At 42.9% G+C, this 22,705-nt stretch overlaps 2 protein-coding genes across 2 annotated transcripts in view; one reads left to right on the top strand and one right to left on the bottom strand.

The window, feature by feature from the left end:
* LOC100594975 (cilia- and flagella-associated protein 47) overlaps positions 1-6,950 on the bottom strand; it is a 71,904-nt gene extending 64,954 nt beyond the window's left edge. The window contains exons 1-2 of the mRNA XM_030808416.1: positions 6,702-6,950; positions 1,250-1,401 (exon numbers count right to left, since the gene is read on the bottom strand). Coding sequence (XP_030664276.1) covers positions 1,250-1,401; positions 6,702-6,950 — 401 coding nt within the window. The remainder of the gene's footprint in view (positions 1-1,249; positions 1,402-6,701) is intronic.
* A 7,473-nt stretch (positions 6,951-14,423) lies between these two features.
* The window catches only part of LOC115833695 (cytokine receptor-like factor 2), a 124,158-nt gene continuing 115,876 nt past the window's right edge, over positions 14,424-22,705 (top strand). Inside the window, exons 1-4 of the mRNA XM_030808413.1 lie at positions 14,424-14,624; positions 16,816-16,978; positions 18,723-18,843; positions 21,326-21,410. Coding sequence (XP_030664273.1) covers positions 14,424-14,624; positions 16,816-16,978; positions 18,723-18,843; positions 21,326-21,410 — 570 coding nt within the window. The remainder of the gene's footprint in view (positions 14,625-16,815; positions 16,979-18,722; positions 18,844-21,325; positions 21,411-22,705) is intronic.

Raw genomic sequence — 22,705 nt, forward strand, 5'->3', positions numbered from 1 at the left:
CATACCACAAACAAGCAAATCTGAGTGCCAGTCATAGATATGTCAAAGTGCAGAATGCATCCAAAACGGTTCTACTTAAATTGCAAAACACAAATTTTATATTTATACTGGGTTAATAGCTTGTTTTTCTCCTACCATGTGTCTACTGTTTGATTCCTATGCAAAATGGGATGATGTGCTAAATCAGAACTTCTCAACAACACAAAGAAAAATAATTGAGGATCTAAATTTAGTTTATAGAAATGAAAAAGAAAGGGTTTTTTTTTTTTTTGAGACAGGGTCTCACTTTGTCACCCAGGCTGGAGTGCAGTGGCGTGATCTCAGCTCGCTGTAGCCTTTACCTCTTGGGTTCAAGTGATCCTCTTGCTTCAGCCCTACAAGTAGCTGGGACTACAGGCATGCGCCACCACTCCCAGGTATTTTTTTTTTTTGTATTTTTTGTAGAGGTGGGGTTTCACCATGTTGCCCAGGCTGGTCTCCAACTCCTGACCTCAGATGATCCATCCACCTTGGCCTCCCAAAGTGCTACGTGCTAGGATTACAGGCATGAGCCAGCCTGAATAAAAGGGAATGTTTTAAAAGGTATATATCTAATACCATGTAATCCACAGAAAATATTCCAAATTAATTCTGTAGGTGGTGGGCAAATACAGGCAAAAGAAAACACCTATGGAAACCACATTCTGCTGGGGAAAAGGAGGACCATACATGTATGTATATAAATAAAGAAACACTTTAAATTTTAACACTAACTTTGATAGATAAATTTATGATGAACAGAAATATACTTTTTAATATTAAAAAACAACAAATGAATCATCATTCATCCTGGTTAAATAATTTGTAACAACCAAGCCAGTCACTTAGCTCTTTTTTAAACTTACATCCATCCATATTTTTCAACCAGTCTCAGAAGAACAGCATTTTGATTTTTTTGAAACCAAACATTTGCCTAATTTAAAATTTAGTGAAGTGAACCTGACAATACTTTAAAATTAAATTAAAAGGTGAATACAAGTTTGCAAAAATTCAATTATTAATACATTCAATTGTTGAACGTTATTTTTTTAATAAAAATAACAGAGAATGAGGTTCCATTTCTTACAAACACTACAATTTTCTAAAAATGTGTCCTTTGAGTTCAACTGTAAGGAAACTATGTCAGAAAAAAATACAGAATATTCCTTTGACCCTCATTTTTATTTAAGGAGCATTCAAAATGTCAGCATGAACTATGAAGATTACATACCCAATTAGAGGAATTTCTGTTGTTTTATTTTCTACTGAAATAAGTAGTCGGTCAAAAGTGTCTTCGTCTTTATCAGGATGATATTCCACCATAGCTGTCATCTGAAGGCCAGAAGCAAGTTCTTTATCCAGACTTGTCAACATCAGTTTGAACTTCAGTGGGAGAAAGAGAATCAAATTATACATCTTAACACCTTATAAAAAAAAAATACCATGGCCGGGCACAATGGCTCACACCTGTAATCCCAGCACTTTGGGAGGTGGAGGCCAGCGGATCATGAGGTCAGGAGATCGAGACCATCCTGGCCAACATGGTGAAACCCCTTCTCTACTAAAACACAAAAAATTAGCCGGGTGTGGTGGTGCGCAGCTGTAGTCCCAGCTACTCAGGAGGCTGAGGCAGGGGAATTGTGTGAACCCATAAGGTGGAGATTGCAGTGAGCCAAGATTGCGCCATTGCACCCCGGCCTGGGTGACAGAGCAAGACTCGGTCTCAAAAAATAAATAAATAAATAACGTGAGCAACTATAGTTAGGAGTGTTATATTATTATCAAAATACAGGCTCTATTCCTGCCCTAATGCCAAAGACTTTCTAATTTTAATTATATTTTTAATTGACAAATAATTGTATATATTCATTGAGTATAATATGATGTACTAATACAGGTATACATTGTGGAATGAGCAAATCAGGCTAATTAACATATCCATCATATCACTTATTTATTTGTACTGGGAACATTTAAAATCCATTCTTTTAGTAATTTTGAGATATACAATACATTATTTTTTTTTTTTTGAGATGGAGTCTCACTCTGTTACCCAGGCTGGAGTGCAGTGGCGTGATCTCTGCTCACTGCAAGCTCCGCCTCCCGGGTTCATGCCATTCTCCTGCCTCAGACTCCCGAATAGCTGGGACTACAGGCGCCTGCCACCAAAGCCGGCTAATTTTTTGTATTTTTTTAGTAGAGACGGGGTTTCACTGTGTTAGCCATGATGGTCTCGATCTCCTGACCTCATGATCCACCCGTCTCGGCCTCCCAAAGTACTAGGATTACAGGCGTGAGCCACCGCGCCCAGCCATACAATACTTTATTATTAACTATAGTCACCTTGCTGTACAACAGATCACCGGAACTCATTCTTCCTGTTTAACTGAAACTTTGTACCCTTTGACCAACATTTTTCCTTTCTCTGCCCACCCCAACCCTCAGCCTTTGGTAACCACTATTCTACTCTCTACTTCTACGAGTCTGAATTTTTGTATTTCACATATAAGTAAGAGAATGTGATATTTGTCTTATGTACCTAAAGACAAAGACTTAATGCTCATGTTTATACCTATCTGATTCTAGATATTTAAGATATGCTTTCAAGAGTACACAACTTGAATCTGACAACGCAGGTAGCTAAGAAACATATAAATCCTGACGGGCTACTTTAAAAATATAAGATACTTATAGAACTAACGTGGCTTCTGTTCTAAGAAGCTTAAAATCTGAATACAGAAAAAAGAACCACCTAATAAAAATGTTGCTCAATCATATACATACATAATATATACCCACATGCACGTACGTGTGTGTGTGTGTGTATATATATATATATATATACGTATATATATATATACGTATATATATATACGTATATATATACGTATATATATATATACACTTCTTTTTTTTTGAGACGGAGTCTCGCTCTGTCACCAGGCTGGAGTGCAGTGGCGCAATCTCAGCTCACTGCAACCTCCATCTCCCAGGTTCAAGCAATTCTCCTGCCTCAGTCTCCTGAGTAGCTGGGATTACAGGTGTGCACCACCATGCCCAGCTAATTTCTGTATTTTTAATAGAGATGTGGTTTCACCATGTTGGCCAGGATGGTCTAAATCTCTTGACCGCGTGATCTGCCCGCCTCAGCCTCCCAAAGTGCTGGGAATCACAGGCATGAGCCGTCGTGCCTGGCCCTCATATGTATATTTTATATGCTTTATCCATGGGAATTTGAGCTTCATAACTTGGAGGAAATATAAAAGAAGAATATAACAAAGAGGATAAAAACACTTTTGTTCTAGTAAGACGTTTGCTAGATGCCAGGAAAAATATAAAGGGAGAAAAAAGAGAAATAATACCTATTATGCATTTATAATGTGTCAAGCATTTTACATGTATTATCTTATATAAATACACTTCTACAGTCCTGCAAGGCTGATATTAAGGCTCTCAGTATATAGATGAGGGAACTGGGCCATGTAAAGTATAATTAATCTCTGAAGTCACTCAGGAAGTGAAGACTCAAAAACATATCTATCTGACTCTAAATCATAAGCACTTCCTCCCCTTCGACTAGAAAGAGTCCCTCTCCTGAACATATAATCTCTTTAAGGAAGCAGACTACAAACCCCTTGAAAAAATTAAGTATAAGCCAGGGACTAGTTAAGCGCCATGTGAGTGATACAGACATAAGTGTCATGAAAATCCATGAGAGGACATGATTATTGTGGTCTAGAAAGGAGTGTACCTGGCCTAGTCTTAGCGAATGGATATTAAAGGTGGAGAAGCAGCAAGGAAGGTGCTCATTATATGTGTAAAAATATCTCAGACACAAGCAGAAACAAGAATAAGCAAAATAGTCTCTCAGAAAGCAGATAATAAGCCAGACTCCCTGGGCAAGAGTCCTCAATCAGAAATAATGGAGGTTATGTTGAAAATGATTATTCAGGGATTCTAACGTGAGGCTGAGTCTGAATAGTGCTTTGCAGCAATTAAGGATATAGAGAAGTGGAATGATTTGGAAGGAACACTGATGTGGGAGCTGCATGCTTTCAGCAAACAATGCTGATACCTCCTAACTACCACATTCCAACTCTCAACCCTCCTGCAATTGATAGAACGGAAGGAAAACCAGGGATACAATATTTTCCACGTAAGCCTTTGGGTGTTGGAAGTCCACATATCAGGTTTGGCTATCTTCTTGTAAGTAAGCTACAGTTTCAAGAAGGAAAACCAATACTTCAGAACCATGTGCTTTTGGTCAAACTGCATGTTGCTGAGCACTCTTAGTGCGATGCAAATGTGTGCAAGGCACCATCCCTACTCTTAGCAGTTTAGGAGCTGAAAATGGAGGCAGTACTAACATTTAACAAGAGGCATAGGGACACAAATTCAAACTATAAGGAATGTCTGTAAATGAAAATGGTATCCAGTAAGACAGAAATAATTTGGGGATAAAATAATAAGAGACTTCTTAGAGAAAATGAGAACTCACATTGACCTTAAAAGATGAATGGGATTTGGAAAGGGATGATTCTTGCAGATGACAGGGTATGAAAATGTGGGTGAGAAGAAAAAGAAGTCTGAGTCATAAGGGAGAGGGGGCAGGTATGAGTAAGGCTGGTCTGACCAGACCAGAGGCCACACGAGCCATAAAAACACTCTTGGATGGATAGTGTTGGTGAGATTGAAGGATGTTACTGAAAATCAGTAATAGTACTCTCAATTCTATTTTCTTTGAAGATAAAGTATGTGTCTTCTTATTTTTCTACCAGCAATCTATGACACATAGTGGGTATTGAATACATAGGCTCAATGCAGGTTCTTGAGTCTGGGTGAAAAACAAGCACTGCTATATGTTAGAGGAATCATTTTCTGAGTAATTATAATAGTGATGATGACAATGACCTTTCCACAGCACCTTGTTTTTACTTTTTCTTATCCCCCACCCCCACAAGATGCACTTTTCACTATTTATCTAATTCCCTTTATGAAGGATCAGGAGTGCATTTCATAGTCTTGCAACAAAGAAAAATTCACACTGATATTGGCTTCTAACTACTAAGCATATCTGGATGTTCTCTTGTCAATGTCAAGACTTGTGGAATGAATTGTTTTCCATTATATCCTAGATATAAACTGAAATAAAACCAATTATAATATTTTTCTTGTTACTGCAAAGAAACCATCCATACAAGTGTCCCCTGAACATCCATAAAATAGTGGTTGTCCACATCCAAACATTACCACCAGCTTGTTTCAAAAGAAAGTATTTTCAGATACACATTTAATTGTTCAATAAATATGTGCTAAGGTAGTGAAATAACACAGTCTTTCCCTAATTTTACAGTATCTGGAGTAAGCAAGTACTTTTTGATTTAAAGAGGTGTTAATAGTCTCTTGAGATATACTTTTTAATAAAAATATTTAAATATGAAAATAATTAAAACCTGATTCCATTTATATGAAAGCCAAGGACAGGCCAAACTAGTCTATGGTGTTAGAAATCAGAATAGTGGTCAGTTCCACAGGGTGATTACTCCAGGTACTGTAAGGAAGAAGCACTGGGGATCTTCTGGGGTGGTGAACATAGTCTATTATTTGATCCAGGTGGCAGCTAATGGAGATTATCTATCTAGCTATCTATCTACACACACACGGTTTTTTTTTTGTAAATTCATCAAACTTTACTTTTGAGATCTGTGTACTTTAGTGTAAGTAAATAATACATCGATTTTTTTAACAGAGCAAAAATTAGAACATGGAAGTCATTTTTCTCATTGCTCTTCTAATCATTAACATAGGTTTTTCTACATATATACAAAGAAATATATGTAAATTTAATCTAAAATTGTGGACATCTTTTTTTTCCTACACATATAGTCCAGCTGTATTCAACACTATTTTTTATTAGGAATATCTCTTGAACTTTTCAGTTATTTATTGCTTACATTTCAAAAATTCTTATCACATTTCCTATATCAAAAATTTGCCTGAGAAAATGTGATCATACTGAACTAATAACCATCCATTCACACACATGATGTAAAATAACACAGTGAGACACAGAGTAAATTCTGCCCACTTTAAATTAGAAGATAGAAACACCCTCTCAGAACATTAACTTTCTTGATGGTTAGATCTGTACTAAAACCCCCTCATTCGTTTCTAAGTTCTATGAGGGCAGGGCTGTGTCCATTCTGTATTCCTCATGTCTATTACCTGTTATATAGTAGGTGCTTAACAAATGTTTGTTAAAATATGAAATAATGAACCTTTCCACTAATCCTACAGTTCCTGGAGTTATGAGGCACTCTATGATTCAAAGGGCAGTTAATAGAGAATTTTGTTCTCATAATTCTTAAGGCAACAGCAAAATCATAAAACCAAGTTGCACAGATTTTGGGATTAACAAGTTTCTAAACCCAGGTAGAAGAAATGGGAGGCTCTAGGTCAGCTTTTCTCCACCCTGCCCTCCCCATCTCCTAATCCTAAACAAAACAGAAAACAAAGAGAAAAAAAAAGAGCACACACACAGAAACCTGTCACTGTTTCCTGGGAAGCCCAATCCTCCCCTCATCCCCGCAGGAGCCAGATGACTACTCCCTGGGGCAAAGACAGACGCCATGTAAGGAGGCGCTCTCACAAGGTCCCGCTCCCAGCACCCCTTTGTGTGTCACCTGTGGCTTGATGGGCTCCTTAAATCGGATTTTCTGGTTCCGGCGGCAAAGATTTTGCACAGTAATCGGGAGGCGGTACACCCTCCCGGCCACCGTGTCCAGGAACTTCACCTCAGCCGGGATCACCCGCAGCTGCATGTCTCTCCCCGAGCTATTCATACCCCGGGGGACGAAGGAACCCCTTTGGATGCTCCTGGCGAGGGAACCTCTGTGGACGTTTATGGGGAGGGAACCCCTTTGGGTGTTCATGGCTGCCCTCTCGGTAGCCAGAAAACAGATGTGGATCCGTCCGGCCAAGGATTAGCGTCGACGACCTTCGCTAGGCAACCATCAGACGCCAACGGCTAGTTTCAAGCCCTGCTCTCATTGGCGCCTCCCAACTTGCGCGAGCTGCTAACGGGAATAGAATAACCCTCAAGTCCCAGGTATCACCAGAGTAACTGAAAAACACGCTGCGGCAGCCCAAACGTCAGAGGCACCTCACTTTGCCACGGCCTGGCAAGGTATTAAAATCACAGAGGCTTATTGGGCATTTTCCTGGACCTCTCTTAAGACCAAGTTTAAAGTACTATGCATTTTAAAGAAATCTGCCCACAGATGCTCTGTAAACTGGCCTTATAATTCAATTAAAATTTAAATTTACAAAGAAAAAAAAAGATCAGTGAAAGTGATGTGCCCACGTGGTCTATTAAGGCAGGAGGATATAACAGAAAGGGAGAAATATAGGAGAAACAAAGTCAGTGTCTGCCAGATGTCCTGCTCAGTGGTCTTCACGTCAGCGTTTCTGAATCAGGATGTTTCTTACAATAGCAAAATATTGGATTAATATAAATACCAATCAGTAGCGATGGATACAATAACTGTTTATTTATGATGAATAATAACATAGATCTGTGTTGACATGAGATATCCATTATACAGTATTAAATTTTAAAATTGACCAAACACTATGCATATTGTGACACCTGTATCTTTTTAAATGTGCGCACACACACACACACACACACACACAAAATGTAAAAGCAATCCTCTGGGTCTTTTGTTAAAATGCGGATTCTGTTTCAGTATGTCTGAAGCAAGGTCTAAGTATCTGTATTTATGACAAGCAAGCTCCCAGGTGATTACAATGCTCCTGGTTCCGGGGCCACACATTGAATATAGAGGCTTTAGGAACCTTGTTAACTATTCCAGGGTCCTCATTTGTGAAATGGTGTTGCTCAGGAGATAGAGATCACACATCTTCGCTGCTAGATGGGGATTTTTCCAACAAACTCATATTCACATTGCCCAGTCCCTACTCTCTCCTTTTCTTCTTCTATTATATAAGAGTTTCAAAATATACCACGCGCCTTCATTTCCTCCTTGCTACTGCACATTATATCCACTCTGAGGAGAATGGCCTCTCCATCTGCCAGCCAAACAGTTAGTCATTCTTCAACAGTAAAACCTTTCCCACAACACTTTTACAAGTTTCTCACAGTACCAAGATGATAAAGAATTTCTTGCTTCATTTTCCACAGGATGCAGAGATTAATAAGTAGTTCTAAATACAAAGACAAGTAGTCACATTTCTTGGAACTGCTGTCAATAGTTGAAAAACAGCAGAAGTGGTGATTATTATTTGTAAATTCTTAGGAATTCATAGATGCAAACCATCGACATTATCTTTCAAAATTCTATATATCTTGGTTTAACAAGTGGGAGATGTGAATCACGGCTGGAATTTTTATACTAGTCGCTACTACCATATCACTATACAAATCCCGTCCATGCTCCTGAGCCCCTAAGCAGGACAATTTTACAGCACTGAAGTAACAATAGCTCATATAACTTGACTGAATCAAGACCACGGTTCATACAAAGCCCCTCAATTTCTGAAAAAACTGGGAACTCCAAAGAAGCCTCAAAACTCCCTAATTTTTTACTCTCAAGGAGAAAACCCAAGTCCGGACTTCTGTGTATAATCCAAAGATATGGCAATAAAAATCAAATGAAGAACAATTTTGTTTATCTGTTCTGTTGGTATTCTCACCAACAAAGGAGGAACGTCACGTAGCTCTACAAGTTCAACAAGTCTAAAGCTCAATCCATTGTCCTTAGTAACTATACATAAACCTTCTTGGCTTCTTATGTAGTCCTTTATCCACTCAAACTATTAATTTTAGATGAAATATTCTAATTTTGCATCACATGTTTATCTCTAAACTCTCTTGTTCAGTTTCTATTTTCAAATAATGGCCATATAAAGACTTTTTAATTTTTTCAATTTTTAATTTTTGTTGGTATATAGTAGATGTATATATGTATGGGTTACATAAGATGGTTTGATACAGGCATGTAATGTGAAATAAGTACATCATGGAGAATGGGGTATCCATCACCTCGAGCATTTAGCTTTTTTGTTACAAACAATTCAATTACATTCTTTTAGTTATTTTTAAATGTACAATTAAGTAATTATTGGCTATAGTCAAGTCACCCTGTTGTGCTAGCAAATAGTAGGTCTTATTTATTCTTTTAAATGATTTTTTAATACATATTAAACATCCCCACCTCTCCCAATGCCCCCCACTACCCTTCCCAGCCTCTGGAAATCATCCTTCTACTCTCTTTATGCATGGGTTCACTGTTTTGATTCTTAGATCCCACATATAAGTGAGAACATGCAATGTTTCTCTTTCTGTGCCTGGCTTATTTCACTTGACATAATGATCTCCAGTTCCATCCACATTGTTGCAAATGACAGGACCTCATTCCTTTTTTATGTCTGAATAGTTCTCCATCGTGTATATGTACCCCGTTTTTCTTTATCCATTTATCTGTTGACGGACATTTACGTTGCTTCCAAGTCTTAGCTATGATGAACAGTGCTGCAGCAAACATGGGAGTGCAGATGCCTCTTTGACATACTGATTTTCTTTCTTTCGGGTATATACCCAGCAGTGGGATTGCTGGATCACATGGTAGGTCAGTTTTTAGTTTATTAAGGAATCTCCAAACTGTTCTTCAGAGTGATTGTACTAAATTACATTCCTACCAACAGTGTATGAGGATTCCCTTCCAGCATTTATTATTGCCTGACTTCTGGATAAAAGCCATTTTATTTGTGATCTCTCATTATAGTTTTCATTTACATCTCTCTAATGATCAGTGATGTTGAACACCTTTTCATGTGACTGCCATTTATATGTCTCTTTTTGAGAAATGTCTATTCAAATTTTTGTTCATGATTGGATCACTAGTTTTTTTTTTCTTATAGAGTTGTTTGAGCTCCATATATATTCTGGTTATTAATCCCTTGTTAGATGGGTAGTTTGCCAATATTTTCTCCCATTCTGTGTGTTGTCTCTTCACTTTGTGGATTATTTCCTTTGCTGTACTAAGCTTTTTTACTTGATGTGATCCTGTTTGTCAATTTTTGCCTTGCTTGCCTGTACTTGTGGGGTACTACTCAATTAATTTTTGCCCAGAACAGGACCGTGGAGAGTTTTCTCAACGCTTTCTCATAGCAGTTTTATAGTTTGAAGTCTTAAATTTAAGTCTTTGACCCATTTTGATTTGATATTTGTGTATGACGAGATATATGGGGCCTGTTTTCTTCTGCATATGGACATCCAGTTTTTCTAGCACCATTTATTAAAGAGACTGTCTTTTGCCCAGTGTATGTTCTCGACACCTTTGTCAAAAGCGAGTTCACTGTAGGTATGTGGATTTGTTTCTGGGTTCTCTCTTCTGTTCCATTGGTCTATGTGTCTGTCTTTATGCCAGTATCATACTGCTTTGGTTACTATAGCTCTATAGTATAATCTGAAGTAAGGTAATGTGATTTGTTCTGTTTCTTTCTTTTTGCTCATGCAAATCGCCGGATCCATGATTACCGTTAACTATTGAAAAGCAAGCTCACCATGCCTTTCAGTACTTCCTCAGCTTATGAAAAACCAAGCTCCTGCCAGTCGCGGTATCAATGATTACCGTAACTATTGAAAAGGAAGCTCAGCATGCTTTTCAGTACCTCCTTGAGCTGATTACCGTAAGTACTGAAAAGCAATCTCATGATAGCCACTGGATCAATAATTACCGTAACTATTGAAAAGCAACCCAGCATACTTTTCACTACTTCCTTCAGCTTATTACCATAAGTACTGAAAAGCTCATGCAAATCACCGGATCCATGGTTACCGTAACTATTGAAAGGGAAGCTCACCATGCTTTTCAGTACTTCCGTCAGCTTACTACCGTAAGTAATGAAAAGCAAGTTCATGCCAGTCGCGGGATCAATGATTACCGTAACAATTGAAAAGCAAGCTCAGCATGCTTTTCAGTACTTCCTTCACCTGATTACCGTAAGTACTGAAAAGCAATCTCATAATAGTCGCCGGATCAATGATTACCATAACTATTGAAAAGCAACCCAGCATACTTTTCACTACTTCCTTCAGCTTATTACCGTAAGTACTGAAAAGCTCATGCAAATCACCGGATCCATGATTACTGTAACTATTGAAAAGCAAGGTCACCATGCTTTTCACTACTTCTTTCAGCTTATTAGCATAAGTACTGAAAAGCAAGCTCATGCAAGTCACTGGATCAGTGATTACCGTAGCTATTAAAAAGCAAGCTCACCATGCTTTTCAGTACTTCCTTCAGCTTATTACCGTAAGTACTGAAAAGAAAGCTCTCGCAAGTCGCGGGATCAGTGATTCCCGTAACTATTGAAAAGCAAGCCCAGCATACTTTTCACTACTTCCTTCACTTATTACCATAAGTACAAAAAAGCTCATGCAAATAACCAGATCCATGATTACCGTAACTATTGAAAAGCAAGCTCAACATGCTTTTCAGTACTTCCTTCAGTTTATTACCATAAGTACTGAAAAGCAAGCTCTCTCAAGTCGCGGGACCAATGATTACCATAACTATTGAAAAGCAAGCTCAGCATGCTTTTCTGTACTTCCTTCAGCTGATTACCATAAGTACCGAAAAGGAAGCTCTCGCAAGTCGCGGGATCAATGATTACCGTAACGATTGAAAAGCAAGCCCAGCACACTTTTCAGTACCCCTTCAGCTCGTTACCTTCAGTTACTTTCAGTAAGTTCTGAAAATCAAGCTCATGGACCATTGTCCACTGGAGCCCAGTGCCCAGTTCCTGAGTCCAAGTGGGAAGAAACCGGCCTTCTAGGAAGTTCCCTCTTACACACTGGTCAGGGATGAATCTGCCCCCAGTGGGGAGACCAGATGACCCTGGGAAGACTGTTATTTAAGGGAATGAATTAAAGGCCAGGCGCGGTGGCTCACGCCTGTAATCCCAGCACTATGGAAGGCCAAGGCGGGCGGATCACTTGAGGTCTGGAGTTCGAGACCAGCCTCGCCAACATGGTGAAACCCCATCTCTACCAAAAAAAAAAAAAAAATTAGCCGGGCTCGTGGCGTATGCCTGTAATCCTGGCTGTTCGGGAGGCTGAGGCAGGGGAATTAGTTGAACCCGGGAGGCAGAGGCTGCAGTGAGCCAAGACGGTGCCACTGCACTCCAGTCTGGGCGATTTATAAATTTATTATTTAAAAACAAATAAGGCCAGGCGCGGTGGCTCACGCCTGTAATCCCAGCACTTTGGGAGGCCAAGGCAGGCGGATCACTTGAGGTCAGGAGTTCGAGACCAGCCTCGCCAACATGGAGAAACCCCGTCTCTACTAAAAATACAAAATTAGCTGGGCTTGGTGGTGCATGCCTGTAATCCCAGCTACTTGGGAGGCTGAGGCAGGAGAATCGCTTGAATCTAGGAGGCAGAGTTTGTGGTGAGCCGAGATCGCGCCATTGCACTCCAGCCTGGGCAACAAGAGCGAAACTCCGTCTCAAATAAATAAATAAATAAAATAAGGGAATTAATTAGAGATGCCCTCTGGTGCCCTGCCTACACACACACACACACACATGCACACACACACACACACACATACACACACAGAGGGAGCTGGAAATACTCTCTCACCCTCATCCCACTCACTGGATTTTCTTTCTTTTTTTTTTTTTTTTTTTTTTTGAGAGAGTGGGTCTTGCTCTGTTGCCCAGGCTGGAGTGCAGTGATGCAATCACAGCTCATTGCAACCTCCACCTCCTGGGCTCAAGCGATCCTCCCACCTCAGCCTCCGGAGTAGCCCAGACCACAGACACACACCACCACGCCTGGCAAACTTTCTCATGTTTTGTACACATGGGGTCTCACCATGTTGCCCAGGCTGATCTCAAACTTCTGGGCTCAAGAGATCCTCCTGCCTTGGCCTCCCGAACTTCCCGGATGACAGGCATGAGCCACCGCACCTGGCAGGTTTTCTTATGTGCGTTGAGAACTGGCTGTTAAGTCTTGGGTGAGGAAATGAGGGACAAATGTAGGGAAACCCTCTTTCCAAAATATCTATTCTTTATCCTAGAATTCCGTAAGTCTGTCGTTCTTTTTTACTTTTTTATTTTTTAGAGATAGGGGAAACGGATCTGTTTGAGAATCCGGTGAGAACTACGAACTCTTTATTCGCGAAATTACTTATAGATACTGGGTGCGTTTCCTGGGCTATAATAGGTCACCAGAAACTGGAGCCTTAAAACAGCAGAAATTTATTCTCTCCCAGTTCTGAAGCCCACAAGTCTGAGACGGAGATGTCTGAGAACCGCATTCCCTCTGGAGGTTCTAAGGAAGGGTCCTTCCTGCCCCTCCCAGCTCCTGGGGGCTCTAGGCATCCCTGGGCTTGTGGCCACACCACTCCAGTCTCTGCCTTCATCTCCACGTGGCTTTCTCCTCTGTGTCTGTGTCTCCTCCTGTCTCTGAGAAGACACTGTCATTGGATTCAGAACCCTTCCTTCTCCAGTATGACCTCATCCTAACTAACTGAATTTATAATGATCCTTTTTTTGTTTGTTTTTGAGACAGAGTCTCACTCTGTCACCCAGGCTGGAGTGCAGTGGCTCAATCTCGGCTCACTGCAACCTCCGCCTCCCGAGTTCAAGCGATTCTCCTGCCTCAGCCTCACTAATAGCTGGGATTACAAGCTCTGGCCACCACGCCCGTATTTTTAGTAGAGACAGGGTTTTAGCATATTGGCCAGGCTGGTCTCAAACTCCTGACTTCAGGTGATCCACCTGTCTTGGCCTCCCAAAGTGCTGGGATTACAGACGTGAGCCACTGTGTCCAGCCAGATGGAAACTTTTTTTTTTTTTTTTTTTTTTTAGATAGAGTTTTGCTCTTGTGGCCCAGGCTGGAGTGCAATGGCACGATCTCGGCTCACCGCAACCTCTGCCTCCACGGTTAAAGTGATTCTTCTGCCTCAGCCTCCCGAGTAGCTGGGATTACAGGTGCATGCCACCATGCCCGGCTAATTTTGTATTTTTTAGTAGAGACAGGTTTTCTCCATGTTGGTCAGGCTGGTCTCAAACTCCTGACCTCAGGTGATCCGCCTGCCTCGGCCTTCTAAAGGATCCTATTTTTAAATACAGTCCCATTCTGAGTTTCTGGGGAGTTGGGATTTTAACATATATTTTTGTGGGGGACATAATTTATCCCATAACAGACACACAGGACACTTTCCACAGAATTTTAGAGAGTTCCTTCCTTCGCAAACCTACAGGTTCTCGGAACTCTGGTGGAAGCTTCTCCTATAAAAGTAATGAGGACGGGTGAACCCCAAGACCCATAAGGTATTAAGAGGAGGAGGGATACAGGCTAGAGAAAGGGGATGAGGTCAGCCTGTCACAATCAGCTCAGAGAGGAGGGATGTCGCTTCTGTTATTTGTTCTTCCCAGTGAAACCCAGTTTCCCAAAGCACGTGAGCTTTTCGTGGCATCAGGACGCGGTGACGGTGATGTGTTCTGACCTGTCCTATGGGGATCTCCTCTATGAGGTTCAGTATCGGAGCCCCTTCGACATGGAGTGGCAGGTGAGCCAGGAGGCCACGACTCAGGGCAATGGTGGCTGAGTGTCCCCCAGGTGCGGGCTGTGGGATTCGCTGTTTCATCAGACCCCGGTCCCCTCTGTCTACACCTTCCTGAATTCCACTCTGCTGTATCTTCCTGAGAGAGCTCTAGTCCAGCTTGTCTTTTTCATGTTTCTCTCTGTGTCTCCGAGGGGTCTCCAGAGAAAGAGAACCAATAATATTTCCGTCTGTCTGTCTGTCTGTCTATCTATCTATCTATCAATCAATCCATCTCATTCTATTTTCTCTCTCTCTGTCTTTCAATCTATCTATATCATGGCCAGACCAGCTAGGTGTGTGTAAGTAAACTCTAGAATATTCTCATAATGAAGAAATCACCTCACAATGCATTTCTCAGAACATGTCCCCATCGTTAAGCAACGCATGACTGTATATCTACATATATGTGTGTGTACACATACATATATATACACACATGTACACACCTTATATACACAGCTTATATATACGTATATACACACAAACACACACATATAGATACACAGCTTATATATACACATACATATACATACCTTATATACACATATTTATACACACATATATACACACCTTATATACACACATATATATAAACACACATATATACACAGCTTATATACACATATATACACGTATATACATACCTTCTATACACAACTTATATACACATACTTATACACACGTATTCACACACCTTATATACACACATATATACACACATATACACAGCTTATATACACAACTTACATACACGTATATATACACACACGTATATACACACACATATATACACACATCTTATATATATATATACACACACAGCTTATATACACATACAGATACGCACATATATACACACCTTATATACACACATATATATACACACATATATACAGAGCTTATATACACAGCTTATATACACATATATATACACGTATATACACACTTTATATACACAGCTTATATATACAAATATATACACACATACATATATACACACCTTAGATACACAGCTTATATATACACATATATACACACACATATAGATACACAGCTTATATACACACAGATATATACACAGCTTATACACACAGCTTATGTATACACAATTATATATACACACCTTATATATACAGCTTATATATACACACATATATAAATATACATATAGAGGTATCTTATTGGTACATATATCTACAAACTTATATAAACTATATATGTATAAATTGATACATAGAATAGAACATTTATCTGTATTTTTATATCCATTTATATCTGTAAAGATATATAGATACAGGCCGGATGCAGTGGCTCACACCTCTAATCCCAGCACTTTGGGAGGCCAAGGAGGGTGGATCACCTGAGATCAGGAGTTCAAGACAAGCCTGGCCAACGTGGTGAAACCCCCTCTCCACTAAAAATACAAAAATTAGCCGAGCATGGTGGTGGGCACCTGTAATCTCAGCTACTCAGGAGGCTGAGGCACAAGAATTGCTTGAACCCGAGAGGCAGAGGTTGCAGTGAACCGAGACCACACCACTGCACTTCAGCCTGGGCAACAGAGCAAGACTCTGTCTCAGTAAATAAATAAATAATATTTTAAAATAATAATAAAGTAAATACAGGCCAGGCACAGTGGCTTATGCCTGTAATCCCAGTACTGTTGAAGGCCAAGGCAGGAGGATAGCTTGAGCCCAGGAGTTGTTGACCAGCTTGGGCAACATAGCAAGACCCCATCTCTTTTTTTTTTTCAGACGCGGTCTCGCTCTGTCGCCCAGGCTGGAGTGCAGTGGCGCAATCTTGGCTCACTACAACTTCCACCTCCCAGGTTCAAGCGATTCTCCTGCCTCAGCCTCCCAAGTAGCTGGGATTACAGGCTCCCACCACTTTGCCCAACAAATTTTTATATTTTTAGTAGAGATGGGGGGTTTCACCATGTTGGCCAGGCTGGTCTCGAACTCATGACCTCAGGTGATCCACCCGTCTCGGCCTCCCAAAGTGTTGGGTTTACAGGCGTGAGCCACCGCGTCCGGCCTCGCGGCTCCATTCTTGAAGTCAGCGAGACTGCAAACCCTCTGGAAGGAAAACTCCGGACAGACAGGTTACTTCACTGATCATTGTGTGTGTGTGTGTGTGTGTGTGTGTGTTTCTCCAGTCCAAACAGGAAAATACCTGCAATGTCACCATAGAAAGCTTGGATGCCAAGAAGTGTTACTCCTTCCAGGTCAGGGTGAAGGCTATGGGGGATGCATATGGGCCAGACACATACCCAAGCGACTGGTCAGAGATGACGTGCTGGCAGAGAGGCGAGATTCGGGGTAATGCTTGTTACGTGGCAGTGTCCCATAGCATTGTCACCAGGCTGGAGTAGGCATAGCCACTGACCCTGTCCTGCCTTCCTGGGAGGTGGGAGGGAGGGTGTCCTGCCTTCCTGGGAGGTGGGAGGGAGGGTGTGTCTGAGCAGGATGTGTCTGACCAAGCTCAGCCTTCTGTCATCCTCCAGGGCTCCATCTGAAAGCAATTCTTCTCTTTGTTTCACTCCCTGGCTGCTTTCACTCGGGAGAGTTTTCTTTCTTTTGTTTTTTTTGAGAAACATTCTCATGGTGCCCAGGCTGGAGTGCAGTGGTGCAATCTCAGCTCACTGCAACCTCCACCTCCCGAGTTCAAGCGATTCTCCTGCCTCAGCCTCCCGAGTGGCTGGGATTACAGGCACGCACCACCACGGCCAACTAAATGTTTTTATTTTTAATTTTTTAATTTTTATTTTTTTTTAGAGGGAGTCTCAGTCTGTGGCCCAGGCTGGAGTTCAGTGGTGCAATTTTGGCTCACTGCAACCTCTGCCTCCCGAGTTCAAGCGATTCTCCTGCCTCAGCCTCCCGAGTGGCTGGGATTACAGGCACCCGCCACCACACCTGGCTAAATGTTTTTATTTATTTATTTATTTATTTATTTTTAGAGGGAGTCTCAGTCTGTGCCCAGGCTGGAGTGCAGTGGCGCGATCTTGGCTCACTGCAACCTCTACCTCCCGGGTTCAAGTGATTCTCCTGCCTCAGCCTCCTGAGTAGCTGGGATTACAGGCACGCACCTCCAAGCCCGGCTAATTTTTGTATGCTTAGTAGGGACGGGGTTTCCCCATATTGGCCAGGCTGGTCTCGAACTCCTGACCTTGTGATCCGCCCGCCTCGGCCTCCCAAAGTGCTGGGATTAAAGGCGTGAGCCACCGTGCCCAGCCTTCAACGTATGTTTTCAGGGGGCATGATTTAAGGTGCACAGCCACCAACAGACGAAAGCAAGCTCTCATATGCTGTAAAGACCTCCAGCAACCACAAGCCTCCAAAGGCTGGGTGTTGAACCTACCCTTACTTCCTGGGGTGGCTGTGGGATGTGTTGTTGTCCAGAGACACAGTGTCTCTTTCCAGGATATTTTCCACAGGAATCAAAATTTGCTGACACTAATATTCATTTAAAAAAAAAAAGAGGGCCATCTGTACTAAAAATACAAAAATTAGCCCAGTGTGGTGGCGGATGCCTGTAGTCCCAGCTACTCGGGAAGCTGAGGCAGGAGAATTGCTGTATTAAAAATACCACACTGGGCTGGGCACAGTGGCTTAAGCCTGTGATCCCAGCACTTTGGGAGGCCGAGGCAGGTGGATCACCTGAGATCAGGAGTTTGAGACCAGCATGGCCAACATAGCGAAATCCTGTCTCTACTCAAAAATACAAAAAATTAGCCGGGCATGGTGGCAGGTGCCTGTCATCCCAGTACTCGGGAGGCTGAGGCAGGTGAATCGCTTGAATCCGGGAGGCAGAGGTTGCAGTGAGCTGAGATGGCACCACTGCACTCCAGCCTCGGTGACAGAGTGAGATTCTGTCTCAAAAAAAAAAAAAAAAAGTAAGTAAAAGATTTGCTGACAGGAATATTTATAAAAAACAAAAACAAAACAAAAAACAAACAACGACAACCAAGAAAAAATAAAAACACCAAAAAAATGAGGAGGTTGGTTAGGGATGAGATGTAACATCATGTTGAAAACTTACAGCCGCCTTTTCGTTTTGTTTCAGATTCCTGCGCAGAGACACCAACGCCTCCCAAACCAAAGCTGTCCAAATTTATTTTAATTTCCAGCCTGGCCATCCTTCTGATGGTGTCTCTCCTCCTTCTGTCTTTATGGAAATTATGGAGGTAAGGATGACTCTTGCCGCCCGTGGATGGAGGGATCTGCTTGCAAAATGTCTGTGAAGTAGGAAAAAAGATTAATTGCCTGATAGAGTCATTTCGCTGGGCCTCAGTTTCCATACAATGCCCACTTTTCTGATGTTGCATTACAAGAAATTTTGGAGGGGCCGGGCACGGTGGCTCACACCTGTCATCCCAGCACTTGGGGAGACCGAGGCGGGCAGATCACACGGTCACCAGTTCGAGACCAGCCTGGCCAATATGGTGAAATCCTATATCTACTAAGAATACAAAAATTAGGGCCGGGCACGGTGGTTCACCCCTGTAATCCCAGTACTTTGTGAGGCCGAGGCAGGTGAATCACGAGGTCAAGAGATCGAGACCATCCTGGCCAACATGGTGAAACCCCGTCTCTAATAAAAATACAAAAATTAGCTGGGCATGGTGGTGCGCCTGTAATCCCAGCTACTCGGGAGGCTGAGGCAGGAGAATTGCTTGAACCCGGGAGGTGGAGGTTGCAGTGAGCCGAGATTGCATCCCTGCACTCCAGCCTGGGCAACAGAGTGAGACTCCGTCTCAAAAAAAAAAAAAAAAAATAGCCCAGCCGGGTGCGGTGGCTCACGCCTGTAAACCCAGCACTTTAGGAGGCTGAGGCAGGCAGATCACCTGAGGTCTGAAGTTCGAGACTAGCCTGGCCAACCTGGTGAAACCCCACCTCTACTAAAAATATAAAAATTGGCTGGGCATGTTGGCTCACATCTGTAATCCCAGCACTTTGGGAGGCTGAGGCGGGCGAATCACGAGGTCAGGAGATCGAGACCATCCTGGCTAATATGGTGAAACCCCATCTCTACTAAAAATACAAAAAAATTAGCCAGGCATGGTAGTGGGTGCCTGTAGTCCCAGCTACTCGGGAGGCTGAGGCAGGAGAATGGCGTGAACCTGGGAGTTGGAGCTTGCAGTGAGCCGAGATCACGCCACTGCACTCCAGCCTGGGTGAGAGCGAGACTCCGCCTCAAAAACATAAAAACAATAAATAAAAAATAAAAATAAAAATATAAAAATTAGCCAGGCGCAGTAGTGCGCACCTGTAGTCCCAGCTGCTCCGGAGGCTGAGGCAGGAGAACCGCTTGAACCCAGGAGGCGGAGGTTGCCGTGAGCCGAGATCACACCATTATACTCCATCCTGGGTGACAAGGGTGAAACTCTGTCTGAAAAAAAGGAAGAAATAAAATTAGCTGGGCGTGGTAGCGTGCACTTGTAGTCCCAGCTGTTCGGGAGGCTGAGGTGGAAGGATGGCTTGAGCTTGGGAGTTTAAGGCTGCAGTGAGCTGTGCTTGCACCACTGCACTCCAGCCTGCGTGACAGAGCAAGATCCTGTCTCTCAAAAAAAAAAAAAAAAAAAAAAAAACAACTAAAGAAGTCCAGGTAAGCTGGGCAACGTGGTGAGGGTAGCAAGAAGAACTGTCCAAGATCTAATATTGTCTTTGCTCCACCTGTCACTGAATTTTTGGCTTTGAATCCAGTTAGAGTTCTAGCCGAAACAATATTCTTTCAGACCACAGAGAGCGTTCCAAAAATGTGAGGTTGAGTCATTTTCTTATTTATTTATTTATTTATTTATTTATTTATTTATTTCGAGATGGAGTCTCACTCTGTCACCCAGGCTGGAGTGCCGTGGCACGATCTCGGCTCACTGCAACCTCCGCCTCCCGGGTTCAAGCAATTCTCCTGCCTCAGCCTCCCGAGTAGCTGGGAGTTCGAGTCATTTTCTTATTTATTTATTTATGTATGTAGGTATTTATTTTGAGACTGAGCCTCACTCTGTCACCCAGGCTGGAGTGCAGTGGCGCGATCTCGGCTCACTGCAACCTCTGCCTCCCAGGTTCAAGCGATTCTCCTGCCTCAGCATCCCAAGTAGCTGGGATTACAGGCATCCGCCACCACACCTGGCTAATTTTTGTATTTTTTTTTTTTTTTTTTTTTTTTTTGAGACGGGAGTCTTGCTCCTGTCGCCCCAGGCTGGAGAGCCCAGTGGCGTGATCTTATAGATCACTGGCAACATCTGGATCCTGCACCTCGCCTCCCAGGTTCAAGCAATTCTCCTGCCTCAGCCTCCCGAGTAGCTGGGACTACAGGTGCCCGCCACCACGCCCGGCTAATTTTTTTTTTTTTGAATTTTTATTAGAGAGGGGGTTTCACCATGTTGGCCAGGCTGATCTCGAACTCCTGACCTCAGGTGATCCACCCGCCTCGGCCTCCCAAAGTGCTGGGATTACAGGCGTGAGCCACCACGCCTGGCCTCCTGGTGGGAACTTTATGAGGACCCCAGAGGCAGGGTCCATGGGGAGCGGGAGGAGACACATGTGTGAAGGCCCCGCTCTGCCTTTCTTGGTCTCTCCCTGGGGTATATGCCCTGCAGGTGCTTCTTGCCAACCCTGCCTGCGGGGCTGTGGCCGACCTGACCACACTCTCCATCTCTATTTCAGAGTGAAGAAGTTTCTCATGCCCAGCGTGCCAGACCCGAAATCCATCTTCCCCGGGCTCTTTGAGATACACCAAGGGAACTTCCAGGTATCCGCCCTCTCCTTGTGTCTCTTCTCCTCTCCACCAAGCAGGTGCACTGTGCCCGCACTCCTATCTCTCTGAGCACGACCCTTTTAGAGAACGACGTTAACGGCCGGGCGCGGTGGCTCACGCCTGTCATCCTAGCACTTTGGGAGGCCGAGGTGGGAGGATCACTTCAGGTCAGGAGTTCGAGACCAGCCTGGCCAACATGTGAAACCCCGTCTCTACTAAAAGTACAAGAATTAGCTGGGCGTGCTGGCTCACTCCTGTAATCCTAGTGACTCTGGAGGCTGGGGCAAGAGAATCGCTTGAACTGTGGAGGCAGAGGTTGCGGTGAGCTGAGATTGTGCCATTGCACTCCAGCCTGGGTGACAGAATGAGACTCTGTCAAGAAAAAAAAAGAAGGAAGGAAGGGAAGGAGGGAGGGAGGAAAGGGGGAGAGAGGAAAGGAGAGAGGAAGGAAGGAAGGGAAGGAAGGAAGAAGAAAGAAAGAAAGAAGAAGAGAGAAAGAAAGAAAGAAAGAGAGAGAAAGAAAGAGAAAGAAAAAAGGAAAGAAAGAGAAAGAAAAAAGAAAAGAAGGAAAAAGAAAGAGAGAGAAAGAAGGAAAGAAAGAAAGGAAGAAAGGAAGGAAGAAAGAAAAGTGGCATGATCTCGGCTCACTGCAACCTCCACCTCCCGGGGTCAAGCGATTCTCCTGCCTCAGCCTCCTGAGTAGCTGGGATTACAGGCGCCCACCACCACACCTGGCTAATTTTTGCATTTTTAGTACAGACGGGTTTTTTCACCATGTTGTCCAGGCTGGTCTCAAACTTAAGTCCACCCACCTTGGCCTCCCAAAGTGCTGGGATTACAGGCATGAGCCACCGTGCCCGGCTTATGTGTCCTATGTGTTGATTTTAATGCTGGTAAGCTGTGTCTGAATTTCAAAGGGAAGAGGGTATAAAGAAGCATGTCCAACTGTGACTTCCCATTATGACTCAAACTAGGTTTTTTTTTTTTAAGACAGAGTCTCACTCTGTTGCCCAGGCTGGAGTGCAGTGGCACGATCTTGGCTCACTGCAAGCTCTGCCTCCCGCGTTCACGCCATTCTCCTGCCTCAGCCTCCGGAGTAGCTGGGACTACAGGCGTGCACCACCACACATGGCTAATTTTTGCATTTTTAGTAGAGACAGGGTTTCACCACTTTGACTAGGCTGGTCTCAAATTCCTGACCTCTGGTGATCCACCTGCCTCCGCTCCCAAAGTGCTAGGATGACAGGCTTGAGCCACCTCATCTGATTTTCAGGTCAGGAGATCGAGAC

The sequence above is a fragment of the Nomascus leucogenys genome, unplaced genomic scaffold (assembly GCF_006542625.1).
Source record: "Nomascus leucogenys isolate Asia unplaced genomic scaffold, Asia_NLE_v1 Super-Scaffold_664, whole genome shotgun sequence".
NCBI lineage: Eukaryota > Metazoa > Chordata > Mammalia > Primates > Hylobatidae > Nomascus > Nomascus leucogenys.